The following is a 25,266-nucleotide window of genomic DNA, read 5'->3' as shown; positions in this document are numbered from 1 at the left end:
CTTTATAAATATGTTTCTTAGTGATATCTTATTTAGCAGCACAGTGGGTAAGTGGTTAGCATTTCCGCCTGGTAGTACTTGGGTCGTCGGTTCAAATCCCAACCATGGCGTCACCTGCCTGGATTTTGTATGTTCTCCCTATGCCTGCGTAGGTTTCCTCCCAAACTCCAAAGACATGCTGGTAGGTTAATTGCCTCCTGTCTAAATTGGCCCTAGTATGTGTATATATGAATGTGAGTTAGGGACCTTAGATTGTACGCCCCTTGAGGGTTAGGGACTGATATGAATGTACAATATATGTATGTAAAGCGCTGCGTAAATTGATGGTGCTATATAAGTACCTGAATTAAATATAAACTGAATATTATTAATATAATACAGGATTTATATAGTGCCAACAAATTGTGCAGCGCTTTATGGAATAAAGGAGGAGGGCTATGGAGGACTAGGTGGAATATGATAAAGAATGCAGCAACTACCATCACCTAGCACATCAACGCTCTTTGCAGGTGCTTGGTTAGTAACAAACAAATGGAAGATCTTTTTCCACCCAGGATTTAGTTTTGCCTCTAGAATATTGTGCCTCAAAGACCACCTAAAGCCTTGTTTGTAGACTTTTGTAATTAGTACACTAATTTTAGCATACAGTGTCATGGTGATTTGCGTAAGACCTGGCTGATGTTTCAGGAGAAATGTTTTGTGTTTAGCTCCAAAATACGCAGAATGCCGTAGATGAACTGAACACGTAGCTCCCGATTGCCTTTACACTGCCTTTAATCTTAGTCTTATCCAGACCTTTAACTTTCCTGGAAATCGAGCTTTCTGTGTCATCAGCAAGATTTAGTAAATGCATAGAAGTATAATTAGAGAAAAGCTTTTCTATTTTCTATGGGCTTACATGTCTTATTCTGGGGGGATTTTTTTGGCTGCTTTCATTCCTGTAACAGGAATATATCCTATGATTACTTTACCAGCTTTGTAAAGCTGTATGTTAATTAACAAACGATTTAAGACAGAGAGAATTAACATGAAAATATTGTTTAAAGAGACCCTGTCATCAGCTAAAAAAAATTGCAGATAAAAGCACAGAAAAAAATCAAGTATTTTTTAAAATGCTTGCTTGCGGTGTTTTTACTTTCACAAATTATTTTCATTCAGTTGAAATTTGTCTTTAAACTTGCTAGAAAATTACCAAGGTGCCATTTCCATGGCGTCAGCGGCCTGGACATCCAGCTCCTCCAGTTGCCATTGCATGACCAGCCAAGGTAGGCACGCACTTCCAGTACAGTGCATTGAGATTGGTGAGCAGTGCGGTCACCTGGCAGTGGTGGCACTGGACCCTGATGATCACACCTCCTCTATCGGACACATCTGACAAATGTATCCGATCGGATGATTAGCTCCATTACACAAATTTTAGGCATGAGTGTGGACTCATGTAGCAAGGACTAACCACCCTCTTCTTTATTGATTTCTGGATTTTGAAATTCTTGGTGGCTAGAGAGCAGAGGGTAAAAGCTGGTAATTGTTATTGATCGATGCTGTCCATTAATCCGGTAGTGCCACAGGGATGTGTGCTAAGCCTTTTTTTTGTTTACTTTATACACATATGATTCCAGTTAAAGTTTAACTACACCAGGGGCGGACTGACCATTTGGAAACTCAGGCACTGCCCAAAGGCCCAGGGTCAGTAGGGGGCCCCATGAGATGCCCCCGGTACCTTTTTCATAGGCTTTTTTGAGTTTGGGACACAGGGGCCCTATGATCCCCCATTGCCAGGGGGCCCCATGAGTTGTCAGTCCGCCCCTGAACTACACTGTATCTGAGAATCACAAACCAAAAACACTACTTAATTCATTTTTAATATTCAAAGCAAATTCCCCCATCCATCCATGTCTCCATCCTTTATTTTGCTGAGAAATCACTTTGAAAAACATTTTCCTAGCATTTCTCACTGTGGTCATCTTGAATAAGGGCAGTAACATTTACTTCCTGGAATCCATCTTCCCTTACCTTAGGCATGCCGACAGAAGGGTGTGCTTAGCTTAGAAAACCTCCTCTCGTCCTGAAGACTCCTGGGATGTATGACACCATTTGCCAAGGCATGTAAACCAGGAAGCAGTTGAAGAAATATAAAAAAAAAAGTTTAAAGCAAGTAAATATATTATACCTTCCTATCTATTTATTAATGCTAGCTGTATAAGGATTACAAAAATTCAGTGTTGATTGGGAGAGTGAAGTTCCGCTTTAAGTTCCAGTTTCAAAAATGTCTAAAGATGGGAATACACGATTAGAAAATCGACTGATCGGTCATCCGACGAATGAGAGGCGTTTGTTCGTTGGTTGAAATCATGGCCCACATTAACCAATCTAAAAAATCGTTTAATGGGCAATACATAGTGTTGACATCTTCCGTACAAGTGGAAGTGATGTAGTGTGCATGTGTCCTTGTAGCCACGCCCTTCTGGCCAGAACGAGCAATATACACAACAATTAACAGCAATGAGTATAATATAGTTTATTACATTACCTATATACATAAATAGTGATACATACAAATATAATATGCAGAAGTCTGGTTTCATTATCCCATTAGGCCAATCTTCTTTCAGCATTTGGATTTTTCACTCATGTTTGCGAAGACTCCTTGGACATAAACATCTTCTGTTTCTGCTCATGCGTGATAGATCTTGATAGATTTTTTTAATTAATTTTTTTACGACCGTCATACCACCGCATAGAAAATTGGTCGTTCGCATGCGAAACAGCAAAATGTTTCACTGTTGTTCAACCGGATTTTTTTGTTCACAATATCGTTATCATTTAAAACATTCTGCTCATCAAACAAGAGAAAAACGTTCGATCAGTGGTTCCATGAAAATTTTCAGATGATTTTCTTATTGTGTGTATGGGACATGAGTTTTTTTTTCTGATGTATTCCTGCATTTTAAATGACTTGCCAAAATTGAAATTACGAACAGTCAATGTTAATTAGGCGAGTAAAGTTCAACTTTAAGTTACAGTGTCAAAAATGTCTGAGTCTTTTATTTCAGATGAATTCCTGCATTTTAAATGACTTGCTGAAATAAAACCTATTTGTCTTTTAACAATCAGGTATTGTGTACCCTATGGAGCGTTCAATATTCATTAATGTTAGAAAGTCATAGTACAGAAATATCACCTTCCATTTTTTCCTTTTGTTTCTTTGAGTCAAGCCTCTTCCAGGTGACCATAGCCTTCTTCTTTTTTAGTAACATCTCCACTTTTAGCTTCTGGGATTCTATTACTAATTAAAAGAAATGGAACAGCTGTGTTGCCTTTCGGCATAAGTAACTTGAGCAGAAACAAACATCTCCAAATGATCCACAATATTTCCAGTGACGCTGGTTTTAAAGCTGCTCAGTTCATCCCTGAATTTGTGGGTCGCCAACCTGGCACCAGCAGTGTTAAGGTGCAGGAAAAACTGGCGTAGGGTGGTAAGATATAAAAGAAGCCAGAAACAGTGGCATAGGGGGATTCAAACTGGTCATGAGCAGTCAATTCTTAGGGTGGATTTATGGGTTCCATGACAGGGGTGGACTGACAACTCATGGGGCAACAGGGCAATAGGGGATCATGGGGCCCCTGTGTCCTTGCCCAAACTCAAAAAAGCCAATGAAAAAGGTACCAGGGGCATCTCATGGGGCCCCCTACTGGCCCTCGGGCAGTGCCCCGAGTTTCCAAATGGTCAGTCCGCCCCTGGTCAGGGATAATATTTTATTTTATTTTAAAATACCATATATAAAATACATTCTGCGCTAAACAAATTAGATGGAGCCAAAAACTATACTAATGCTTAACCTGTTCCCCCTTTATAACGTCCACACGCCGCACATATGTGTAGTCGGGCAGCCAATGTTTCTGCGCTTAGCACACGCTCACTGCACGCTCCCAGCATCGAGACCAAGCTGTCAAAGACAGCTCTCAGGCCACACTATCATTAGCCTGGCAGGACCAACTCCCAGTCATTTGACCACTGTGACACTGTGACAGTATTTTTGCAGTTCTGTATGTGGTGATATTAAAGAGTAACTCCACTTTTGTTGTGAAAAAAGCAATCCCCCCTTGGTGATCAGTGTACATTGCACGGATTTTAACAAACCCTGTTTCAGATTTCTGCCTCTTTCATTTCTGAAGGAATTATGCTTTGTCTTGTCTTGTACTTGAATGATTTGAAATGAGAGTGACTAAATGTTTATAAGCAGCTGATGCACTTTCAATGTTCTGATGAGAAAAGTTGCAATGTCTGCATCCCTTTGTAAGTGATTAACCTCTTTACGCCAAGCATGCGCAAATATGCGGCCTCTCGACGCCTATTTACGTACCATTTGTAAATTGCTCCCAGCACGTGTCGGCATCCCATGGAAAGGTCCCAAGCTGTCCTTGCGAATGATACCTTTCCAATCATGTGACCACCGTGGCAGCCATTCACAGCGTCCACATGACCCTAAACCCCAACCTGCGTCCCAGCGTCAGAAACCCCTTAACCTCCCTGGCAGTAGCTTGGGGTAAAGTTTCAGCACCACAAGCGGTAACCCCGAGCTACACTCAGGAATACCCGGCAGCGTTGCTCTGGGATCTCTTCTTACCTTGTCCTGAGCTCCCACGATGTCCCTCCTGCAGTGTCTCCGGCAATGTCCTCCAGCCAATGCCGGCATCTGTCTTCTGGGTTCCGTTCCCTACGACGTCAGGACATACGGGGACGGAACGGCGGGAAATTTAAAAATGTGAAAAAGTGACATTCACTAAATACACTAAAATCACATAGTAAAACATTACTGTATCAAAGCATTTCACATACATTTTGTCCCTAGTGCTTTGTCCTGTGCCCTGCCAGCATTTTTACTGTTCTTATTGCCTGGAAACTGAGAAATGTCCATGGTGTCCAAAAAGTGTCCCTTTAGGTCAAAAGTGGTTTTAGGCCAGCTAGAGAACAGCGATAGTAAATTAGAACTACTTGCAGAATTGAGTGATAATGATTCCTGGGGAAATTCATCATCAGACACTGAAAACGATTTTGCGACTTTGCTCAGTGATGTGCGAACCTGGCGCTCAAATTTCAGTGTTTTTGGTTTGATTATATTATTGAATTAAATGTATTATTATTATATTATTTTTTATGATTAGTTATTAAATGATAATTTATGATTTCGTGTTTCAAATTTTAACATACCCAGGATGTTTACTAGACTCTTGTCCGGACAGATTTCAGTGAGTTATTCCTAAAAATTACAGGCCTACAATAAAAAAAATACATATTTCCATTCAAAAACAATTACCGCTTTGAGCACAGAAATACTGACATAATCAGACCGCTAGGGAGGCTACAGAGCCTGGAGGCGCCAGCACGAAGGGATTAAGAATGTCCGCAAAAATTATCTTTTTTGCTGCAGTGGATGCCTAAATGTACTTTATCTTAGTGCCAAGTTCTTCAGTTCTCACCAACAGTGTACAGAACGCCTCCAGGTTGCCATATTGCATTGAATTTTACAGAAAATCACAGTTCTGTAGTGTGAAAAGGAAAGGTAATTTTAGTAACATTAAAAATACAATATGGCAGTGTAATACAAAAATACAAAAATACAGTGTAGCAATTGTTTATGCTATATTATTTTGTTTTTATTTGCTTTATTTTTTTCCATGAAATTGGAGTTGCTCCTTAAAACGGAGTTCCAGTCTCCTAGCCAATATTATAATAATAACATCATCAAGATGGTTTTAATTCACCAATATGGATATTGCTGGCCTTGTCTACATTCAAATTACTTACAAACTGAGTTGTTTTCTTTTCTCTCCCTGGATTACGGCTGCATACATAGAGGATGTGAGCAGCTGAAACCGGCCTGCCTTCATTTCCGGGTTTTTGTGCAGCTGGTTACCCAGCATGCACCTCCCAATCTTGCGTCTGTGCAGTAATGACATTGCGAGACATGCTTTTTTGTTACACGGTTTCTAGAGCAATGGTGGCATCAGCGGAAGTTTCCGCCTAGTTGTTATAGCAACCTTATAGTTAGTTCTATCCAGGAAATCTTGAGATAATATTCGCCTTAGATGCCTGAAGGCTCCTGGGATAGATGACATAGATATCCCAGGAGTCAAAAGACCAGGCTGATGACGTAGTCGCTGCGACCTGAAGTCAAGGGGAAGCCGATTCAAAAAAAGGTACTTTATTTACATATAATTATACTGTATGCACAGTATAACTATCCAAACTATGGGTGGACATTTCATTGAGGCTAATTATTAAAAATGAGTGGAACTCTGCTATAAATACGAGTTTAAACAGAAAGCTAACTAAATTTAAAGAAAAAAAATATATATATATATTGAATATATCCTATTTTTTATTGTTGTTTCAGAGAGCCCCGGGAGTATATCGAAAATGACAATTGTTTTTCATGCCACCCTGAGTGCTTACACCAGAACAATACACTTGCCTGCATTGGACCTGTAAGTATGATGAATGTGTCACAATAATATATTTTAAACCAAGTTAAATAGAGAGTGATGCACAATATTGCACATTATACGTTAAGGCTGCTTTCACATTGACCATGTGTTCCTGTGGAACTCTTCACACTGATTCACTGCGGGTCCGAAAAACACACCTCCTTGTTGAAATCAAGGGAAAATGCATAAAAAATGTACCCGTGTTGCTTTTTTGTGTGGTTTTTGAGTCTTATGTCCTGTAAAAAATGCACCGTTTTTGCCACGTTTTTACTACAAATCAATGTGAAAAAAGCCTTACTGCTGGGCTTCCTGACTAGTCAACTGACTGACTGCTTCTTTAGAAAGATGAAGAGGGGAAAAAAAGAAAGCCTGACTTAGAAAATAAACTTCCTGTCTTGAGGGGTGGGATAGACAGAGACGAAAGAGTAACAGGATGGATAACTGTTTTTCATTACTTTTTTTTATTTTCTTTGCAAATATTGTTGCACATCTGGGCTCAATAGGCCCAAACGAAGGGAAAAAGAGGTTGTGGTGGGTTCAGTCATTAATTCAACTGTTTATTTATAATGACACTCTGGCTTTATCCAAGCACATATCACAGAATTTTAGGCTTTAGGGCTTTAGATCATGATTTCCAAGAAGGTTTTAATTTGATTTGTATTTGCTGTATGTTGATGAGAAAATCAAAACTGATTAACTCAGTGCGTTTTATATGTGTGAAAGATCTGTTTCTCATAAAGATTGTGGGAAAATAGATGAAATGAACTGTATTTGGATTGAAGGGGAAAGGTTTTCCTTTCTTTCAGTTATCATGGAATCACGAAGAGATGAAAACAGTAACATTTGATATGGATTGCTCTAACTCAAACCATATTTAGTATTCATTTCCCAGAATGTCTACCACCACTTGCCTAGGCCACATAAGTTCAAGTGAATATTGAAAATACAATGGGGGATATGAGGGTGGCCTTACTTGGGCAGGTCTTGGGCAGTTAGCAATGGACTGTGGTAAATCTGCTTCTGTTAGGCCTCTTACACACTTGTGGACCTTTCATTTCAAAGGAAAAAAACAAACACGTTTTCATCAGTATTTCATCAGTTTCTGTGAGTTTTTCTTCAGTTTTTCGTCAGTTTACATGAGTTTTTCATCAGATTTTCATCAGTTTTTATATCAGTTTGGCCCCTATCACAGGGCCAGATCTACGGGGGTGCTGGGGTGGGCTGTGCCCACCCATATTTTAGCTGTGCCCCCCAAGGTCTCCACTAATCCATGAGCCAGTGTGATGCAGACAGTTGATGTAAGTAGGCACACAGATGGGTACAATCCATGTAAGGGGAGCACTCTGATGGGGACACCTGATGTAAGGGGGCACTCTGATGGGGACTCTGATAGGACACTTGATGTAAGGAGGCACTCTGATGGGGACCCCTGATGTAAGAAGCCACTCTGTTGGGGACAGTTGATGTAAGGGGAGCTCTGATGGTGGCACTCTCATGGGGATACCTGATGGGAACTCAGTGTAAAGGAGGCCTCTGATGAGGACTCCTGATTTAAAGAGGGACTCTGATAGGGACATTTGATATAAGAAAGACAGGTTCTGTGTCCACCTGATACATGCTAGTGTTTCCCAGGTCATGACACTGTGTGACAGACTCAGGAATTCACACACAGTGTTGGCATTATGACCCCTGACTTTTTTCACTGCACCCCCAGACCAGATAGGCTAGATCCAGCCCTGCCCTATCAGCAGATCCACTTGCTTAATGGGGGGTCTCTCCGCTGATCCCCGCTGAGCAAGTGGATGACAGGTCCGTGTCCAGTACGCTGCTGCAGAGCAGACACAGACCGCTGTCCACTATGGGCAGTCGGATGGAAATGGACCTCCTGTTCATTTCCATCCGACTGCCATCCGATCCAATCCGATGGACAGAAGGGGAACAGATCCCCATCTGTTTCTTTTTGACAGATCGGGTCAGATTGAATGTTGGTGGGTATAAACAGACACATGTCTGTTTACACCCACCACTCCATTGAGGAGAATAGAGGTTCTGATTGGGTCCACGTAATGTCTGTGTGAAAGGGGCCTTTTTTACATCCACTTGAGTCCCAGAGCCATTTTTATATTCCTGAAGATTACTTGAAACCCCCCAAAATTATATATTTTCTGAAAGCAGACACCCTAGAGAATACATTTGTGATAGTTCCAATTTTTTTTTTGTTCCATGATCTTAGCACTACATTTGCAAAATGCAAAATTTCATTAAAAAAAAAAGTTTAAATTTAGGGCACACAAACACAATAATGTACCCAATTTTTTGGTAAAATATAAAAGATGAAGTTGCACCAGGTAAATAGATACCCAACATGTCAAGCATTAAAATTGTGTGCACCAGTGAAACAGTTGAAAATGTCAATACCCTATATTTTCCATAGGTGATGCTTTAAAAGCCCCTACAGGCCATCAGTTTAGTGATACCCATGAGCTCTAATGCTGCCATTATTAGTCTGACTCTGGCCTGTGCGGTGATATATACCATGTGTAGCACAATTGCCAATTTTTGCGTAGGCGCCCCAATGATTGCATTTTGTAATACATTTTATTTTAAATGCGTAAGTAGGTGTGGGGAGGCTTTTTAAATTTTTCATGTGTCTTTTAATTTTTTTTTTTTTTTGCTAATGATTTTATTGCTATCACATACGGGACCAATAGTCCTCTATGTGACAGCATATAAGTGATAGGTCCTCTTTGTGGGGGTGGGGGGCAGTATATGCAAAAAGACAGGCAGGAGAGGAGAGGAACAGTGTATACAGTGGGGGAGCAGTGAATACAGACAGGCTGCCGCACTTGCACTGTCATTGCTGGTTTTAAATGTAACTGTCGGCTCTTTTTACCCCCATTGTTTATTTCAATGGCGACCGAATGACAGCTCCTTCAGGGTTATAGAGTAAATGAAAAAAAAGCCGGAAGTTACATTTAAAACCAGCAATGACAGTGCAAGTGCAGCAGCCTGTCTGTATACATTGCTCTCCTCTTTCCCCTGACTTCACTAGCTACATGCTTGCTCTTATGCAGTGCCAAGCATTTGCAGTAGAAGGACAGCAATGGCAGCACATTTGTACATAGCACTTTGCTAAGGTAAACCGTTCTACACAGCTAAAGCGGTCTACTAAAGAATGCTTGGAAAGTGAGTTTATTTTTTTGTTATAAAAAAATATTCTTTATTACAAACGTCATATTTTCTGGCAGCTAGATATAGTCTTCCATCTACTTCCATTTAAAATCCTTTTATCTTATCCTGCAACCCACAATTCAAATTGCATTTCATATTTTTTCTGGGAAGTTGATAAGACTGCACTGCTGATCAATGGGAAGTATTAAATCAGACCAGGAAGTAGATAGTATTACGCATGGCTTTCTGTGGAGCGCAGCACAGAGCTGTAATGCTGAAGACAAACATCTGGACAAATTTGAAACACCAGATGTCTAAAGTATTATCTGCATCACGCTGTGTCAGACCATGGTGAGAAGAATTAACCAGTTCATGGATTACTCACCATCCTTTTATGAAAGGTATTCATAATTCCCCATTTGTTATATTTATTAGTCTGTGGTTATACTCAAATAGAAAAGTGATGACTGATTTTTATGGTAAAATAACAGAACTGTACGTCCTACAAACTGCATAAGGCGTAATTATAGAGGTGGCATGGATTCCTTTGGGCCACAGACAAAAATCATAAACAATGGTCACATATGCACACATGAAGAAGACGCTAAATTAACTTCTTGGTACATATTTGCTCAAAGATGTCAGTTTGAATCACAGTTTATTTCAATGTGTGGACCAGCCATGTTCAGTGCCAGGGTTATCGTGGAGAAATAACCATCTAGCCTTGAAGTTAAACCATACCAACTGTTATTCTCCCAAGATCCTTGCTGGATTTTGTTCTGTAATTGAATTAAGCAAGCAATGGTACACCAGCACTTGGAGCAGTTTTGGGTCCAGCGGGAGCAGAGCCGTGGATAAGGAGGTACCACCAGTCCTCCTGTATGGGGCCCAGGCCAGCAGGGGGGTCCAGGCAGCTGGGTGAATCGGATGTGGGCAAGAAGGGTGAATGGGGAAATTACTGGAACCAATCACCTGTATGGCTCTCCCTGCAGCAGCTGAAAGCTGGGTTCTTCTCCTCTCCTCCCCTCCCCTTGGCTGGCTTTCAGCTGCTGCTGAGAGAAACATGCAGGGGATCGGTTCCAGTAATTTACCAGCCCCTTCTACTCCTGAATGAACACAGTGAGTGATTGTCAATCACTATGCTCATTCATAACTGAAGCACAATAAACTGTGTTTTTTGTGGGGATGGGTGGGGGGCCTGTTAGGTTGGCTGTATGTTGCCCTGTAGTTTGGGGGGGCCTGTCAGGTTGGCTGCAAGGGGCCCTGTGGTTTCTAACAGCAGCCCTGAGCGGGAGTGTATATCATGTAGATCTGTTTAGAGATTTGTGTCATGTGAACTATTAGGTATGTGCCAGTTAGCATGTAGGTGGTGTTGCAGAACCACGCAGGAAAGTCAAGTATACTAGGTAGGTTAACAATACAAATTCATCCCTGACCCTGCACAAGGTATACATGAGAAAGGTCATCGTTCCCAGTTCCTGTGATTGGCAAGCTCTGCCAGACTAAGTAGTCTGATTGGTTCTGCCCTCAACTTTCCTGGCTGGCTTTATAACATACACACTGTCCAACACAGATTAAAGCTGATTTCCAGGTATGGCAAGTTCTACATTGGTCCAGCTTGGGTCATACCTGTGGGATCCCCGTGGAAGCTGGAAATCACTGTAGTAGGCACCATTGCTCCAGTGATCTCCACTAGCTTCCGGGTCACATGTCAAGTGGCTGTCCTATGGCATTGTGAACACAGGAGGTCTCTTGCTCAGCATGGGCACCATTCAAGGAGCACGTTCAATGAATGCAGGGCATTCTTTGATTGGACGAGGAGAAGAGTAATATAGTTACATAGTTAGTCTGGCTGAAAAAAGACAAAAGTCCATCCAGTTCAACCATTAAAAAAAAAGAAGTTATAATCTTATACCTGCAGTTGATCCAGAGGAACCCAGCAAAGCATGATCCAATTTGCTCCTGCAGGGAAAAAAATTCCTTCCTGATCCTCCAAGAGGCATTTGGATATTCCCTGGATCAACAGTAATGACATAACAATCTGCAGTTTGTCCAATCACAGAAAACTTTACATTCATTGAGAGAATGCAAAGTCCTCCTTGAATAGTGCCCATTACAAGAGGGCGACCTCCTGTTTTCAGTAAGCAGCAGGGCAGCTGCTTGGGACAAGACCCAGAAGCTAGCGGTAATCACTGTAGTAGAAGTGAGTACAACAGTGATTTCCTGCTTCTCTGGGATCCCACTGGTATGGCACATGTGTAGTTTTTCATGGACACTTCTCTTAATTCTACATGGATAGTCTTTGGTAGCTTCACTAATTGTATTATTCTCTGCAGTGCTGCCATTGTCTTTAACATGGTGGTACTAAAATTGGGATTTGGGTGGGGTTTTTTGCATAGCTCCAACTGTCCTGTACTGCAACTGTACATTTGGCAGATTGTTTATAGGGATACTTTAATGCAGAGCTTTTTTTTCTCAGAGAATAGGTGCAGATACTGCTTCCAAGTCACCCCTTGTCTCCACCCTCTACCCACCTCTGAGCACTATCCTCTTCAGCAACAATCAATAGGCCCCCTCTAGCAACAGTACATCCATTCAGAAACAATAGGTCCACCCAGTAACAATAGACCACCAGCATCAAAATACCCCCCCCCAAGAACAATAGCACCTCCAATGGAACAATACAATAGGTCTAACAGAAGCCAGCATCAATAGACCCTCCAGCAGCGAGCAATAATAGAAAGCTCCCTCAACAGTAGATTCCCCCAGCAACATAAGATCCCTTTAACAAAAATAGATACCCCACTAGCATCAATAGACCTCCCCAGCAACAAAGAATCCCCCCAGTGTCAATAGATCCCCCAGCAACCAGCAACAGTAGACCCTCCAGCAGGGGCGGACTGACACCTCATGGGGCCCCCGGGCAATAGGGGATCATGGGGCCCCTGTGTCCTCACCCACACTTAAACCACACCCAAAAAAGCCTATGAAAAGTACCAGTGGCATCTCATGGGGCCCCCTACTGACCCCGGGCCCTCGGGCAGTGCTCGAGTTTCCAAATGGTCAGTCCGCCCCTGCCCTCCAGCAAACCCCAGCACCCTAATCAGTGCTGGAGGTGCCAGAACTGCGTTCCCCCACATTCCCACAAAAAAAAGCTCTACTTTAATGACATTATCAGGCAGATTATCATATGTTAGGGGAGATTAGTGGTACACTTATGTTATTCATTTTTGTGGATATTATATATCAGAATATTGTGTGCGCTGCTTTTCTCTTGTATCTTTGCCCAAAGCGCGGTTGCGCCAGTGTTTTATCAGGCAGACTGCACATAGCAATGATGTGCAGATAACAGGATGTGGCTGAAGGAGATAAGCATCAATGAGATGTAAAAAAGCATTTATGAAATGATGTTAGATTAACAGAAAACTGAAAGGTTAGAGTTTAAATCAAATTTAATGAAAAATAACATTCTTGGGCAATTTAAATTGCAGTTGTTTTCGCACTGTCAAATGTATATCTTGTGAACGATTGTATTCATGTACATTTATTTTTATATATTATTATTTATTTAACAATTTCATGCACAGATGAGCCATGTTTTTTGTATGTTGTATGTATATTGCCACTTAAGGAAATCAATGAATGAAAGGTATAGACATGGTATATAATGCACTGAATCTTTTTTTATGGACTTCTCTTCAGGGAGCAGATCAGTGTATCAAATGTGCCCGTTACATTGATGATGACACTTGCGTCAGCACCTGTCCTCCTGCTTTCTACGATGGAAATACTGCCATATTTTCAAAATATCCCGATCAGAATGGACTATGTCAGCTCTGCAGCCCAGAATGCAAGACGGGGTGAGTTTAAACTGTAGATTGTCATGAAAAATGCAGCTTCTGGATCTTCACAGGTCCTCATTGGTGACATGTTATTCATGCATAATGAATGTCTATACTATCACTATGCTATATTGCACAAATAAGGTCTTCATAGCAGATTATTTGGAGTTATATACATTATATTACAAAGCTGTTCATAATACTGCCCCAAACTACATCACCGTCCTGATATCCATCTACCACTCAAAACGTACTTTCTGCTCCTCACAAGACCCCCTACTCTCTAGTTCCCTGGTCTCCTCCCCCCATGCCAGTCTCCAGGACTTCTCCAGGGCTTCCCCCATCCTCTGGAACTCACTACCCCAATCCATCAGACTGTCACCTACCCTCCTCACCTTTAGGCGCACCCTGAAAACCCATCTCTTCAGGGAAGCCTACCCTGCCCTCACCTAATTGCCGATCTCCTCCGCTCTTCCCACCACTCCATCCCCCACAGCTATTTTTTCCTGTACCACTCTCCCCTCCCTCCTAGATTGTAAGCTCCAAGGAGCAGGGCCCTCGAACCCCTCGTGTATTGTATTGTATTGTTACTGTGCTCTCTTGTGTACTGTCTTCCATTAAAATGTACAGTGCTGAGCGAACTATTGGCCCTATATAAATCCTGTATAATAATAATACTATTATTTGAATTTTAATTCAAAAGATATAATTTACGTTTGAATCTGTGGATTTTGGAATGTAATTTTAATCTCGTCCCTAATTGATAATACATACATGGTTGTCAGAAATCTCAGTTTGTAAGTGTATTAAGAAATATTTTATCTTTTTTTTAAATGAGATATCAAAGTCCAAATCACAACTCTTGGCAGCAGTACATTTGCGTGTCCTGGGCACTGCTGCCCTCTGCTGACTGTTTTACAAAAAAAAAATTACAAGAATAAACCGTTTTTGCACAAATGAAGATCTTTTTGAATTAATTATTTTTTCACATGGATGATGTATTAGAATTTTTTGTTTTCTGCTCTTCAGTATATACTGTGGCTTTAAATGAAAACCAGATATTGAATATATGTGAGCTTTCAAACATTTAATGCAAATTTGAATAAGGAACCCTACACAGGGCTGCAACTTTGTGTGATGGGACCCCATAGCAGAATCATTAAGAAGACCCCTGTTTCTCTAACGTCCATCTCAAAGGAAATTTCTCTAGTGATAATAGAGATAATATAATAATAATATTTATAAACCATATAAATGCTGCGCTACATTCAAACTTATTAAGTGAATGTGGAATCCAATGACACAAATCCAATATAGTGACAATAATAATGAAATAAATAATACGTGCTTACTGATAACAAAATTATCAAATAAAACACCCAAAAAGATGAAAAAACACAAACTTAAATCTATACGCATGTGCATGAAAATACACATACATATAATTACATCACACGTGCAAATGTGAAGTGAAATAATGGTTACTTATTAAACGCAAACAAAAAGTCCAATATAAAAATGTTGAAGGTGAACAAAACTGTAAACGGTGTTTCCAATAATACTGTAAAGTGACCACAAGTGAAAACAAATCGTGCAGGTATCTGGGTGTAGATAGAGCTTGTGAATCCAACCACCTTCTGGATTAGCCTCTCACCTCATCACTTCGACCCTTGCGGATCAAAGAGCAATAATGGATCCCTCTCACAGATCCTCCAGGCACCACAGCACTCCAAAAACGCTTTTCAGGATTTAATATTCCCACTCAAGCTCTTCTCCAGGTATAGGTGAAATATCAATCTCTCAGAACAAAACAGAGGAATCCTCCCATAGTGTAGTATATTTATTATACCATAGGAACATAGGAACATAAAACTTTTTGGTAAAAATTCCACTTACATAGCAGCCAGTCCACATGAGACCCTCATGCTCTCAGATGAGGATATATCTGTGTTTGTTGGGTGTACAGCTGAATAACAGTGCCCTGATGAAGTCACGTGTTATTGTGACGTAACGCGTCGGCGTAAGCGCGGTGACGTATTTCCGGCGTGGCGGCCATCTTGGTACACCTGTTATTCAGCTGTACACCCAACAAACACAGATATATCCTCATCTGAGAGCATGAGGGTCTCATGTGGACTGGCTGCTATGTAAGTGGAATTTTTACCAAAAAGTTTTATGTTCCTATGTTCCTATGGTATAATAAATATACTACACTATGGGAGGATTCCTCTGTTTTGTTCTGAGAGATTGATATTTCACCTATACCTGGAGAAGAGCTTGAGTGGGAATATTAAATCCTGAAAAGCGTTTTTGGAGTGCTGTGGTGCCTGGAGGATCTGTGAGAGGGATCCATTATTGCTCTTTGATCCGCAAGGGTCGAAGTGATGAGGTGAGAGGCTAATCCAGAAGGTGGTTGGATTCACAAGCTCTATCTACACCCAGATACCTGCACGATTTGTTTTCACTTGTGGTCACTTTACAGTATTATTGGAAACACCGTTTACAGTTTTGTTCACCTTCAACATTTTTATATTGGACTTTTTGTTTGCGTTTAATAAGTAACCATTATTTCACTTCACATTTGCACGTGTGATGTAATTATATGTATGTGTATTTTCATGCACATGCGTATAGATTTAAGTTTGTGTTTTTTCATCTTTTTGGGTGTTTTATTTGATAATTTTGTTATCAGTAAGCACGTATTATTTATTTCATTATTATTGTCACTATATTGGATTTGTGTCATTGGATTCCACATTCACTTAATAAGTTTGAATGTAGCGCAGCATTTATATGGTTTATATTCACTTGATCACTGGTATATGATTTAATGCTAGCAGCTGTTTGGGGTTCATATATTTAATTTGTTTTAATTGTTTAAACACATTATTTGGAGCGCAGGAGGGTCTCACCACTATTAATAATAATATTTGCTTTCAAAGCAATTGTAAAGAAGTTCCCAAACTATATTCATTCATTTTATGCAAATGTATTCACCAAATGTTATTGCTACCTGTATACCTGCCCTGGCCTTATGACATCTCTCTTGTGAAAGCTCTTCTAAGCAATTGAAATAACCTTTTCACTTTTTGCCCCTATGGACCATCAGTAATTCATTATTTTCAGGCATTTAATTTTTTCTACTTTCTATTTAACACTTTCGTAAAATTAGCTGATAAGAGCTGAAAATATGACAAATGATATCTTTTCTACTTTATAAATTATCATCAAATCAAGGTCAGCCACTTTCAGACCACGAGCATAGAAACTGCTGCTACTTCTGTTGTTTTTCCGTTGCTTTAAAATATTGTTGCAATAGAAATTATTAGCAAATCTAAAGTAATTTTAATTTGTTTCAACAGGTGCACAGGCCCAGGTGTCGAAGGTTGTAAACCTCCAGGGTAAGACTCTCAAATTATTTGTTTAAATACTGTAGTTCTGTTAGGTTTTTCTTACAAGCAGAGATGTTGTTAGTAGGGTTGCCACCTCATCCCTTTAAACCTGAACAGATATTAATTACACAGGCTTTGTGGCTGATTAAGTTATATGCAATGCCAAGCTGCGGTTTCTAAAGCGAGCAAAATCCTCTCTTGTATTAAAAGAGGTATAGACTCCAGAGAGAGATATCATATTACCCCTGTACAAATCATTAGTAACACCTCATCTGGAATATGCAGTTCAATTTTGGGCACCAATTCACAAAAAGAACATTGGGGAACTGGAGAAAGTACAGAGAGGGGCAACCAAACTGATACAAGGCATGGAGGAGCTCAGCTATGAGGAAAGATTAGAGGAACTGAATTTATTCTCTCTTGAGAAGAGGAGATTAAGGGGGGATATGATCAACATGTATAAATACATCAGTGGTTCATATAGTGAACTCGGTGTGGAGCTATTCACCCTGAGGTCACCACAGAGGACAAGGGGCACTCTTTATGTCTGGAGAAAAGAGATTTAATCTCCAAACATGGAAAGGTTTCACATCAGTGCTTGCAGTTCCAGTGCGTTCCGGATGCAAAAAAAAAGTAGAACAGGCTGCATTTTTCCTGCACAGAGCTGTACTGCGTTGTGGTAAAACGCCCAAAAATGCACCGGAACACACCAAAACGCACTGGAGTGCAAATGTCCCTTTTTAAATTGAGGAAAAAGAGGGGAAAGATTAACTGAAACGCATCAAAAATGCACCGAAACACATCAAAAACGTGCATGCAGAAACAAATCTGGAACTTATTTTCAAAAAATAAATTTTATTAACTCTGCAAAAACTTTCATTGTTTGTAAAATAACTTTTTTTTTTTAGATCCAAAGTGGCATACATTGCTGCTGGGGTAATTGGTGGCATCCTTGCGGCTGTTATGCTAGGCCTTGTCGCATTCTTCTTCATCCGTAGAAATCGAATTAACAGAAAACGCACTCTACGCAGATTACTGCAAGAAAGAGAGGTAAATAGAAAGCAAAACTGCCTATATGACATTATTATACACGTGCACATTATTATTATTATTATACAGGATTTATATAGCGCCAATAGTTTGTTCAGTGCTTTACAATATAACAGGAGACAATACAGCAACAATACAGTTCAATACAAGAGGGAAAGGATTGTAAGCTCCTTGGAGCTTACAATCTAGGAGATTTTAATATAAGATAAAGAAATCAAATTGTTTACAGATTATATAAACATAGATATATGATTTATTTATTGCAGGTATTTATATAGCACCATCAATTTATGCAGCGCTTTACATATATATTCTACATTCATATCTGTCCCTAACCCTCAAGGGGCGTACAATCCCTACCTTACATACACATATTAGGGCCAATTTAGACAGAAGCCAATTAACCTACTAGCATGTCTTTGGAATGAGTTAGGAAACCCACACAGGCACAGGGAGAACATGCAAACTCCAGGCAGGTGGTGCTATGGTTGGGATGTGAACCAGCGACCCTAGCATTGCTAGGCAGAAGTGCCAAGCATTTAGCCACTGTGCTGCCTGTCTAATTCAAACTGAAATTGACCACATACCTGCATTATGGTGCAACATAGGGACTCATGCATCTTTCTGCATTCTTCATTTAAAAATGTAATGAGAAATATATCAGGACAAATTATACCCCCTTAAAGTATTCACAGTAGATGAATTAACCCTGAAATTCAGGATCAGATATATCTGCATGTGCCTTTATAAATCTTCAGTGTGCCCCAGAAGCTCCAAAACCTGGGATGTGCAATCATGCAAATCTTGACTGTCATCTGTAGCATACGTTCACCCCAGGGGCGGGCTGACCATTTGGAAACGCGGACACTGCCCGAGGGCCCGGGGTCAGTAGTGGGCCCCATGAGATGCCCCTGGTACCTTTTTCATAGGCTTTTTTGAGTTTGGGCAAGGACACAGGGGCCCCATGATCCCCTACTGCCCGCGGGCCCCATGAGTTGTCAGTCTGCCCCTGGTCCACCCGCACCTGACTATTGGGTTTTTATTGTAAAGGGTCCCCCCACTGACTAATAGTCAGACTTTCCTGTGTGCACATTTGATTTCCACTACACCCAGGCAGATATCTAAATGTAGGCTTGTTAGTCAATATGTTACAATATCCCATACACCATGCTAATACTTTATATGATAAACTGGCTTGTGTCGTACTGAAATCAAAAAATAAGCAGATGATTTTAACAATAGTGTTTCTAATTCTAGCTTGTGGAACCTATCACACCAAGTGGTGAAGCACCTAACCAAGCACTCCTTCGAATTCTAAAAGAGACAGAGTTCAAGAAGATCAAGGTACTTGGATCCGGAGCATTTGGCACAGTATATCAGGTAACATCCTGTTTTTATATATATTTATTTCAGGTACTTATATAGCTCCATCAATTTATGCAGTGCTTTACATATATATTATGCATTCACATCAGTCCCTAACCCTCAAGGGGTGTACAATCTAAGGTCCCTAAGTCACATTCATACATACACAGGCCAATTTAGACAGGATTCAATGAACCTACCAGCATGTCTTTGGCGTATGGGAGGAAACCGGAGTACCCGGAGGAAACCCATGCAGGCACAGGGAGAACCTGCAAACTCCAGGCAGGTGGTGCCGTGGCTGGGATTTGAACCAACGACCCTAGTACTGCCAGGTGGAAGTGCTAACCATTTAGCCACTGTGCTGCCCATATATAAATAATAATCCATAAAAAGTTCAAATGTGATAGTTCAATCAAAATATGAAATATACATTAAAAAATATATAAAGTGCTTGAATGGTAAGATTTTTCACCATTCAAGCACTTTGTTGATTTTTCACCATTCAAGCACTTTATTGATTTTTCACCATTCACCATTCACTTTATATATAGTAATTTCTAATTTATATTTTTTTTGCCGTTCAAGCACTTTATTGATTTTTCACCATTTAAGCACTTTATTGATTTTTCACCATTCAAGCACTTTATATATTTTCTAATTTAGATTTTTTTTTTGCCATTCAAGCACTTTATTGATTTTTCACCATTCAAGCACTTTATTGATTTTTCACCATTCAAGCACTTTATTGATTTTTCAACATTCAAGCACTTTATATATTTTCTAATTTATATTTTTTTTGCCATTCAAGCACTTTATTGATTTTTCACCATTCAAGCACTTTATTGATTTTTCACCATTCAAGCACTTTATATATTTTCTAATTTATATATATTTTTGCCATTCAAGCACTTTATTGATTTTTCACCATTCAAGCACTTTATATCTTTTATCATTTATATTTCATATTTTGATTGAACTATCACATTTGAACTTTTTATGAGCTATTATTTATATGTGTTTTATGTTTTAAGTGTGGGATCACCTTTTAAGTGTTACTGCAGCAGCTGTATTTTATTAGCTCATTCACAAGTTTGATAGCGCACATTGTTTTATTTTATTTATGTTTTTATACATATATTTATAATATTTGATGATGAACTACTGTTAAATATACAGTAGGTTGGTACTCATCTAGCCAATGTACAGGTATGACAAGCATATTAAAAGAGACTATTTTTTTTATAAAGACATTTTTTTTTCAAAACACGTTACAGGCTAAAGAACTAGTCTGTCTAGTCCAGGGGTGGGCAAACTTTTTGACTTGAGGCCCGCAATGGGTTCATATATTGGACCCGGGGGCCGGACCAAGAGTAGATGAATGATGTATATGTGTCATCCATAGTAAGTATAGTAATATTCCCCCATAGTAAGCATAGTAATTAATCCCCCATATAGTAATTAATCCCCCATAGTAATTCATCCCCCATAGTAATTAATCCCCCATATAGTAATTCATCTCCCATATAGTAATTAATCCCCCATAGTAATTCATCCCCATAGTAATTCGTCCCCCATATAGTAATTCGTCCCCCATAGTAATTCATCCCCCATATAGCAATTCATCCCCCATATAGTAATTCATCCCCCATAGTAATTCATCCCCCATAGTAATTCATCCCCCATAGTAATTCATCCCCCCATATAGTAATTCATCCCCCATATAGTAATTCATCCCCCATAGTAATTCATCCCCCATATAGTAATTCATCCCCCATTGTAATTCATCCCCCATAGTAATTCATCCCCCCATAGTAATTAATCCCCCATATAGTAATTCATCCCCCATAGTAATTCATCCCCCATATAGTAATTCATCCCCCATATAGTAATTCATCCCCAATATTAATTCATCCCCCATATAGTAATTCATCCCCCATAGTAATTCATCCCCCATAGTAATTCATCCCCCATATAGTAATTCATCCCCCATATTAATTCATCCCCCATATAGTAATTCATCCCCCATAGTAATTCATCCCCCATAGTAATTCATCCCCCATATAGTAATTCATCCCCCATAGTAATTAATCCCCCATATAGTAATTCATCCCCCATAGTAATTAATCCCCCATATAGTAATTCATCCCCCATATAGTAATTCATCCCCCATAGTAATTCATCCCCCATATAGTAATTCATCCCCCATATAGTAATTCATCCCCCCTATAGTAATTCATTCCCCATGTCCCCCCTGTGTCAATTCACTTACCTTTGCTCCGCGCGTTCCTCTTGTTCCTGCGCCGTTCGGTGTAGCATGAAAATCTGTCTCCTATGAGGATCTGTCCCCCTCGACGTATCTGCGCATGTGCCAGTTTCAGGCATTAGCAGCCGATCGGCGATCTCCGGCACATGCGCAGATACGTCGAGGGGGGACAGATCCTCATAGGAAACAGGGCGGACTGTGAGAGGAGCCTAGCGGGACCCTAGCTCCGCGGGCCGGATTAAAAGGTCCGCCGGGCCGTATACGGCCCGCGGGCCGTAGTTTGCCCATTGCTGGTCTAGTCCATACTTATTAAAGGTACTTATATATCACCATCAATTTACTCAACGCTTTACATATATTGTACATTCATATTGTACATTATGCTGTCAAGAAGCTTACAAGGTCCCTAACTCACATTCATACACACATTAGGGCAATTTACACAGGAACAATTTACCTACCAGCATTTCTTTGGGGGATTGTTTCTGACTTAATCACTGCATAGCAGCCCAATTAAAAATATACTGTATTGCTTAAGGTAGCTATAGACATACAGTGGTGACTTTGCATGCAAAATCCAGCCACTGAAGATCAATAAATGAAAGACTGCCCTATAAGTATATGTGTTTACAGTAGGGCAAATGTATATGACATTCCTATGGAGATAAAGTACTCTAGAGACACCAGATAGCAGCATCTTTTATGTAGACGTGTCAAGAAATACAATCCCCAACCTGCCCACATTATTTATTAGGCACCCTCCATTCCAATACTTATATTTACCACCACATAGATCCATGTCACAGTGGGGTTTATTTACTAAATGCAAATAGTGCACTGGGCAAAGTACAGTTGCAATCTGCAAGAGCAGTCGCTCCAGAGCTTAATAAATGAGCAGAAGCTCTGCTGACTTCCATCATCCAATCATGTGTAAGCAAAAATGCTGTTGTTAATTTCCCTTGCACATGATTGGATATTCTTTGCAAAGCAAAGCTTTACCTCATTTACTAAGCTCTGGAGCAACTGCACTTGCAAAGTGCACAGTCTATTTGCCTTTAGTAAATCAACCCCTGTGCCTCCAAAATAATCAATAGTTGTTAACAATACCCATTATTATCAACAATTTCACACTGAAGAGCAATTTTCCTGGCCATATGTGATAGTGTTGGATTCTGGTGTATGCCCTATAAGGCCATAATTGTTACATATTGGAAAAATAGGTGTGTCATATGATCCTCTGGACCCCGAAGTACCAGACTTTTTCAAGAATGGTAAAATTGATCAAAGCAGGTGGGGGGCAAAGGTAAGCGTAGGTGCCAGAGAGTGCTTAGCACAAGTTGGGTGGGGAAGGGAGGTGGTAAACTGAAGATTTACTTTCTCAACAGGTTTTAGCGCTGGTTCACACCGATGCGGAATTCGCAGTGTTTTCTGTGCGAATTCTGCACCGCATCAGAATCGCACCCCGTTAATGCGAACTGCCTCAGGTGTGTATGTTAAGTTAACAACACATCGAAAGCGGTCCACAAAACGTGGTGCGATGTGCAGAATTGGACTTCATAGGTGTGAATACCCATGCAATCCGATTCTAGTGCGGACCAAAAAAGGGTCCTGCACGTTTTTGGTGCGGGTGCAGTGCGATTTGAGTCATATAAAATGTATGACTCCAATCACACCGCACACAAATCGCATGTGATTTGCACAGAATGCTGCGAATCACATGCGATATACCGCATTGCATATATGTGAGCCCAGGCTCAATGCTAGGAAAATGAAAAATGGTTTTTGACAACATTTTTGCTTCAGTTCTCCTAAATCAAATATTTACACAAGATTTATTTTTTTTCAAGATAAAATGTATAGTTCCATTATTAGCAAATGTATAATTTGTTACCATTACTAATAAATTGTATGTGTGTAATCAGGGACTCTGGATTCCTGAAGGAGAAAGCATAAAAATCCCTGTAGCTATCAAAGAATTACGGGAGGCCACATCACCAAAAGCCAACAAGGAAATCTTGGATGTAAGTACCTTAGTAGTCATGGTGGCCATTTTGACCAAACATTTTCTGTGCTCCAAATATTAAGCTTTGTAATAAAATCAAGTTCAGTTCTTCTTATTATTCAAATCATATAGCTATTCCCTTTATTAATTGATTTAAACTTAGTTAAACAATGTTATTCTTTCATAAGCCTTCTGGTTTGATGACAAATTAAACAAGTTGCAGTTCCCACATGTAGCTTTTGGTAACCACAATTCCCAGATTCCCATAGGCCTTTTTGGGAAGGGCATTTTTCAGTGAATTGCGACCAAATTCCAGGCATACTTTCATTAGATCACAATGTACCTTCGCCATTTCCAAGGTAAACAGTTGCAGACAAGAGTTTTGTTCATATTTCTGAAGATCGGAGTGGCAAGGGTGCAAAAGCAATGTTTTCAGTGGAAGGTTAGATGGCTTTATTCCATACAATACGTCAAGCCTGCTATACAATACTGTGGAAAATGAATACTTCTTTGTTTGCAGTGTAATAACATGCAGATTCAGAAACACATGTATTCTACAGGGGTTTTTTTATTTGCTTTATAGCAATTGTTAGCTACAATATACAACACATTATTTTTAATAAATTGGTAGACTGAATGTTGTCATTCACCATGTTGTAATTCATTTAAAAGTAAAGCATAATCTTTTCTATTTTTTATTTTAGATATATATGTGAATGTTAAAGAAACTAACCTTAGGGTCCTTTCACACGAGCGTTCGTTTTTTTTTCTTCAGTTCAGTCACGTTGAGTTTACATCCATTTTTTCATCTGTTTACATCCATTTTATCATCCATTTTTAGTCATCAGCTGTCAGCGGAGTTCCCCACTGACAGCTGAATGTAAAAAAAAAATTGCTGCCAGTTAAAAAATAATGTAAAAAATGGCGTGGGGTCCCCCCTCTATCCATACCAAGCCCATCGGATCTGGGTTGGATTTTTAGGGGAACCCCCATGCCAAAATTAAAAACAAATGGTGTGGGGTCCCCCCCAAAATCCGTACCAGATCCTTATCCGAGCATGCAGCCTGGCAGGTCAGGAAAGGGGGGATGAGCAAGTGCCCCCCCCCCTCCTGAACCATACCAGGCCACGCTCCCCCCTTTCCTAACCTGCCGGGCTGCATACAATCCATTGACATCCGTTTTTTGTCCGTTCCGGGGTTTTTTGGGAAGAAAATAGGGTTTTCTTCCGTTCAAAGAAATAGATGTTAACGGATGCGGACATTGACAGATGTAAAAAGATGTTCATCCGTTTACACGCGCAAGTCCATAGAAATACATGGGGGTCCGTTTTTCATCCAGCTATTGAGCAGTCTGACGGCTCCCAGTGCCACTGACAGATCCGGCCTGAGCTCTGAGCCTGCTCAGCAAGACAGCCTTGGTGGACAAACTCGCCCCCACCATAATTTTCACTTGCCATTGGCGAGCAAGCGAGTGAAAATTTCAAGCCCTGCCATAGTGTGTACCAGGTACTACACTCATAGGAAAAATGTAGATAGGCAAAAGATGAAGAGTTCACTTTATTCTGCTAAATTAGGTAATGGCAGTAAACACAAAAAAAAAAACAATTAAAATATAAATACATGTATTTAACTCTCTGGGACATTAGGACATCAGCCCAGGATTAAACAATATGTGTTCTAGTTTTTTGGGACA

General features: G+C 40.1%; 1 protein-coding gene across 1 annotated transcript in view; it reads left to right on the top strand.

The window, feature by feature from the left end:
• EGFR (epidermal growth factor receptor) overlaps positions 1 to 25,266 on the top strand; it is a 300,102-nt gene that overhangs the window by 253,097 nt on the left and 21,739 nt on the right. The window contains exons 14-19 of the mRNA XM_089687285.1: positions 6,399 to 6,489; positions 13,363 to 13,520; positions 16,865 to 16,903; positions 17,803 to 17,944; positions 19,202 to 19,324; positions 23,495 to 23,593. Coding sequence (XP_089543411.1) covers positions 6,399 to 6,489; positions 13,363 to 13,520; positions 16,865 to 16,903; positions 17,803 to 17,944; positions 19,202 to 19,324; positions 23,495 to 23,593 — 652 coding nt within the window. The remainder of the gene's footprint in view (positions 1 to 6,398; positions 6,490 to 13,362; positions 13,521 to 16,864; positions 16,904 to 17,802; positions 17,945 to 19,201; positions 19,325 to 23,494; positions 23,594 to 25,266) is intronic.

The sequence above is a fragment of the Staurois parvus genome, unplaced genomic scaffold, assembly GCF_062004578.1.
Source record: "Staurois parvus isolate SC_StPar_1 unplaced genomic scaffold, SC_StPar_1.0 ptg000020l, whole genome shotgun sequence".
Lineage (NCBI taxonomy): Eukaryota > Metazoa > Chordata > Amphibia > Anura > Ranidae > Staurois > Staurois parvus.
The sequence above is the reverse complement of the archived record's forward strand: the minus strand, read 5'-3'. Positions and strand labels throughout refer to the sequence as shown.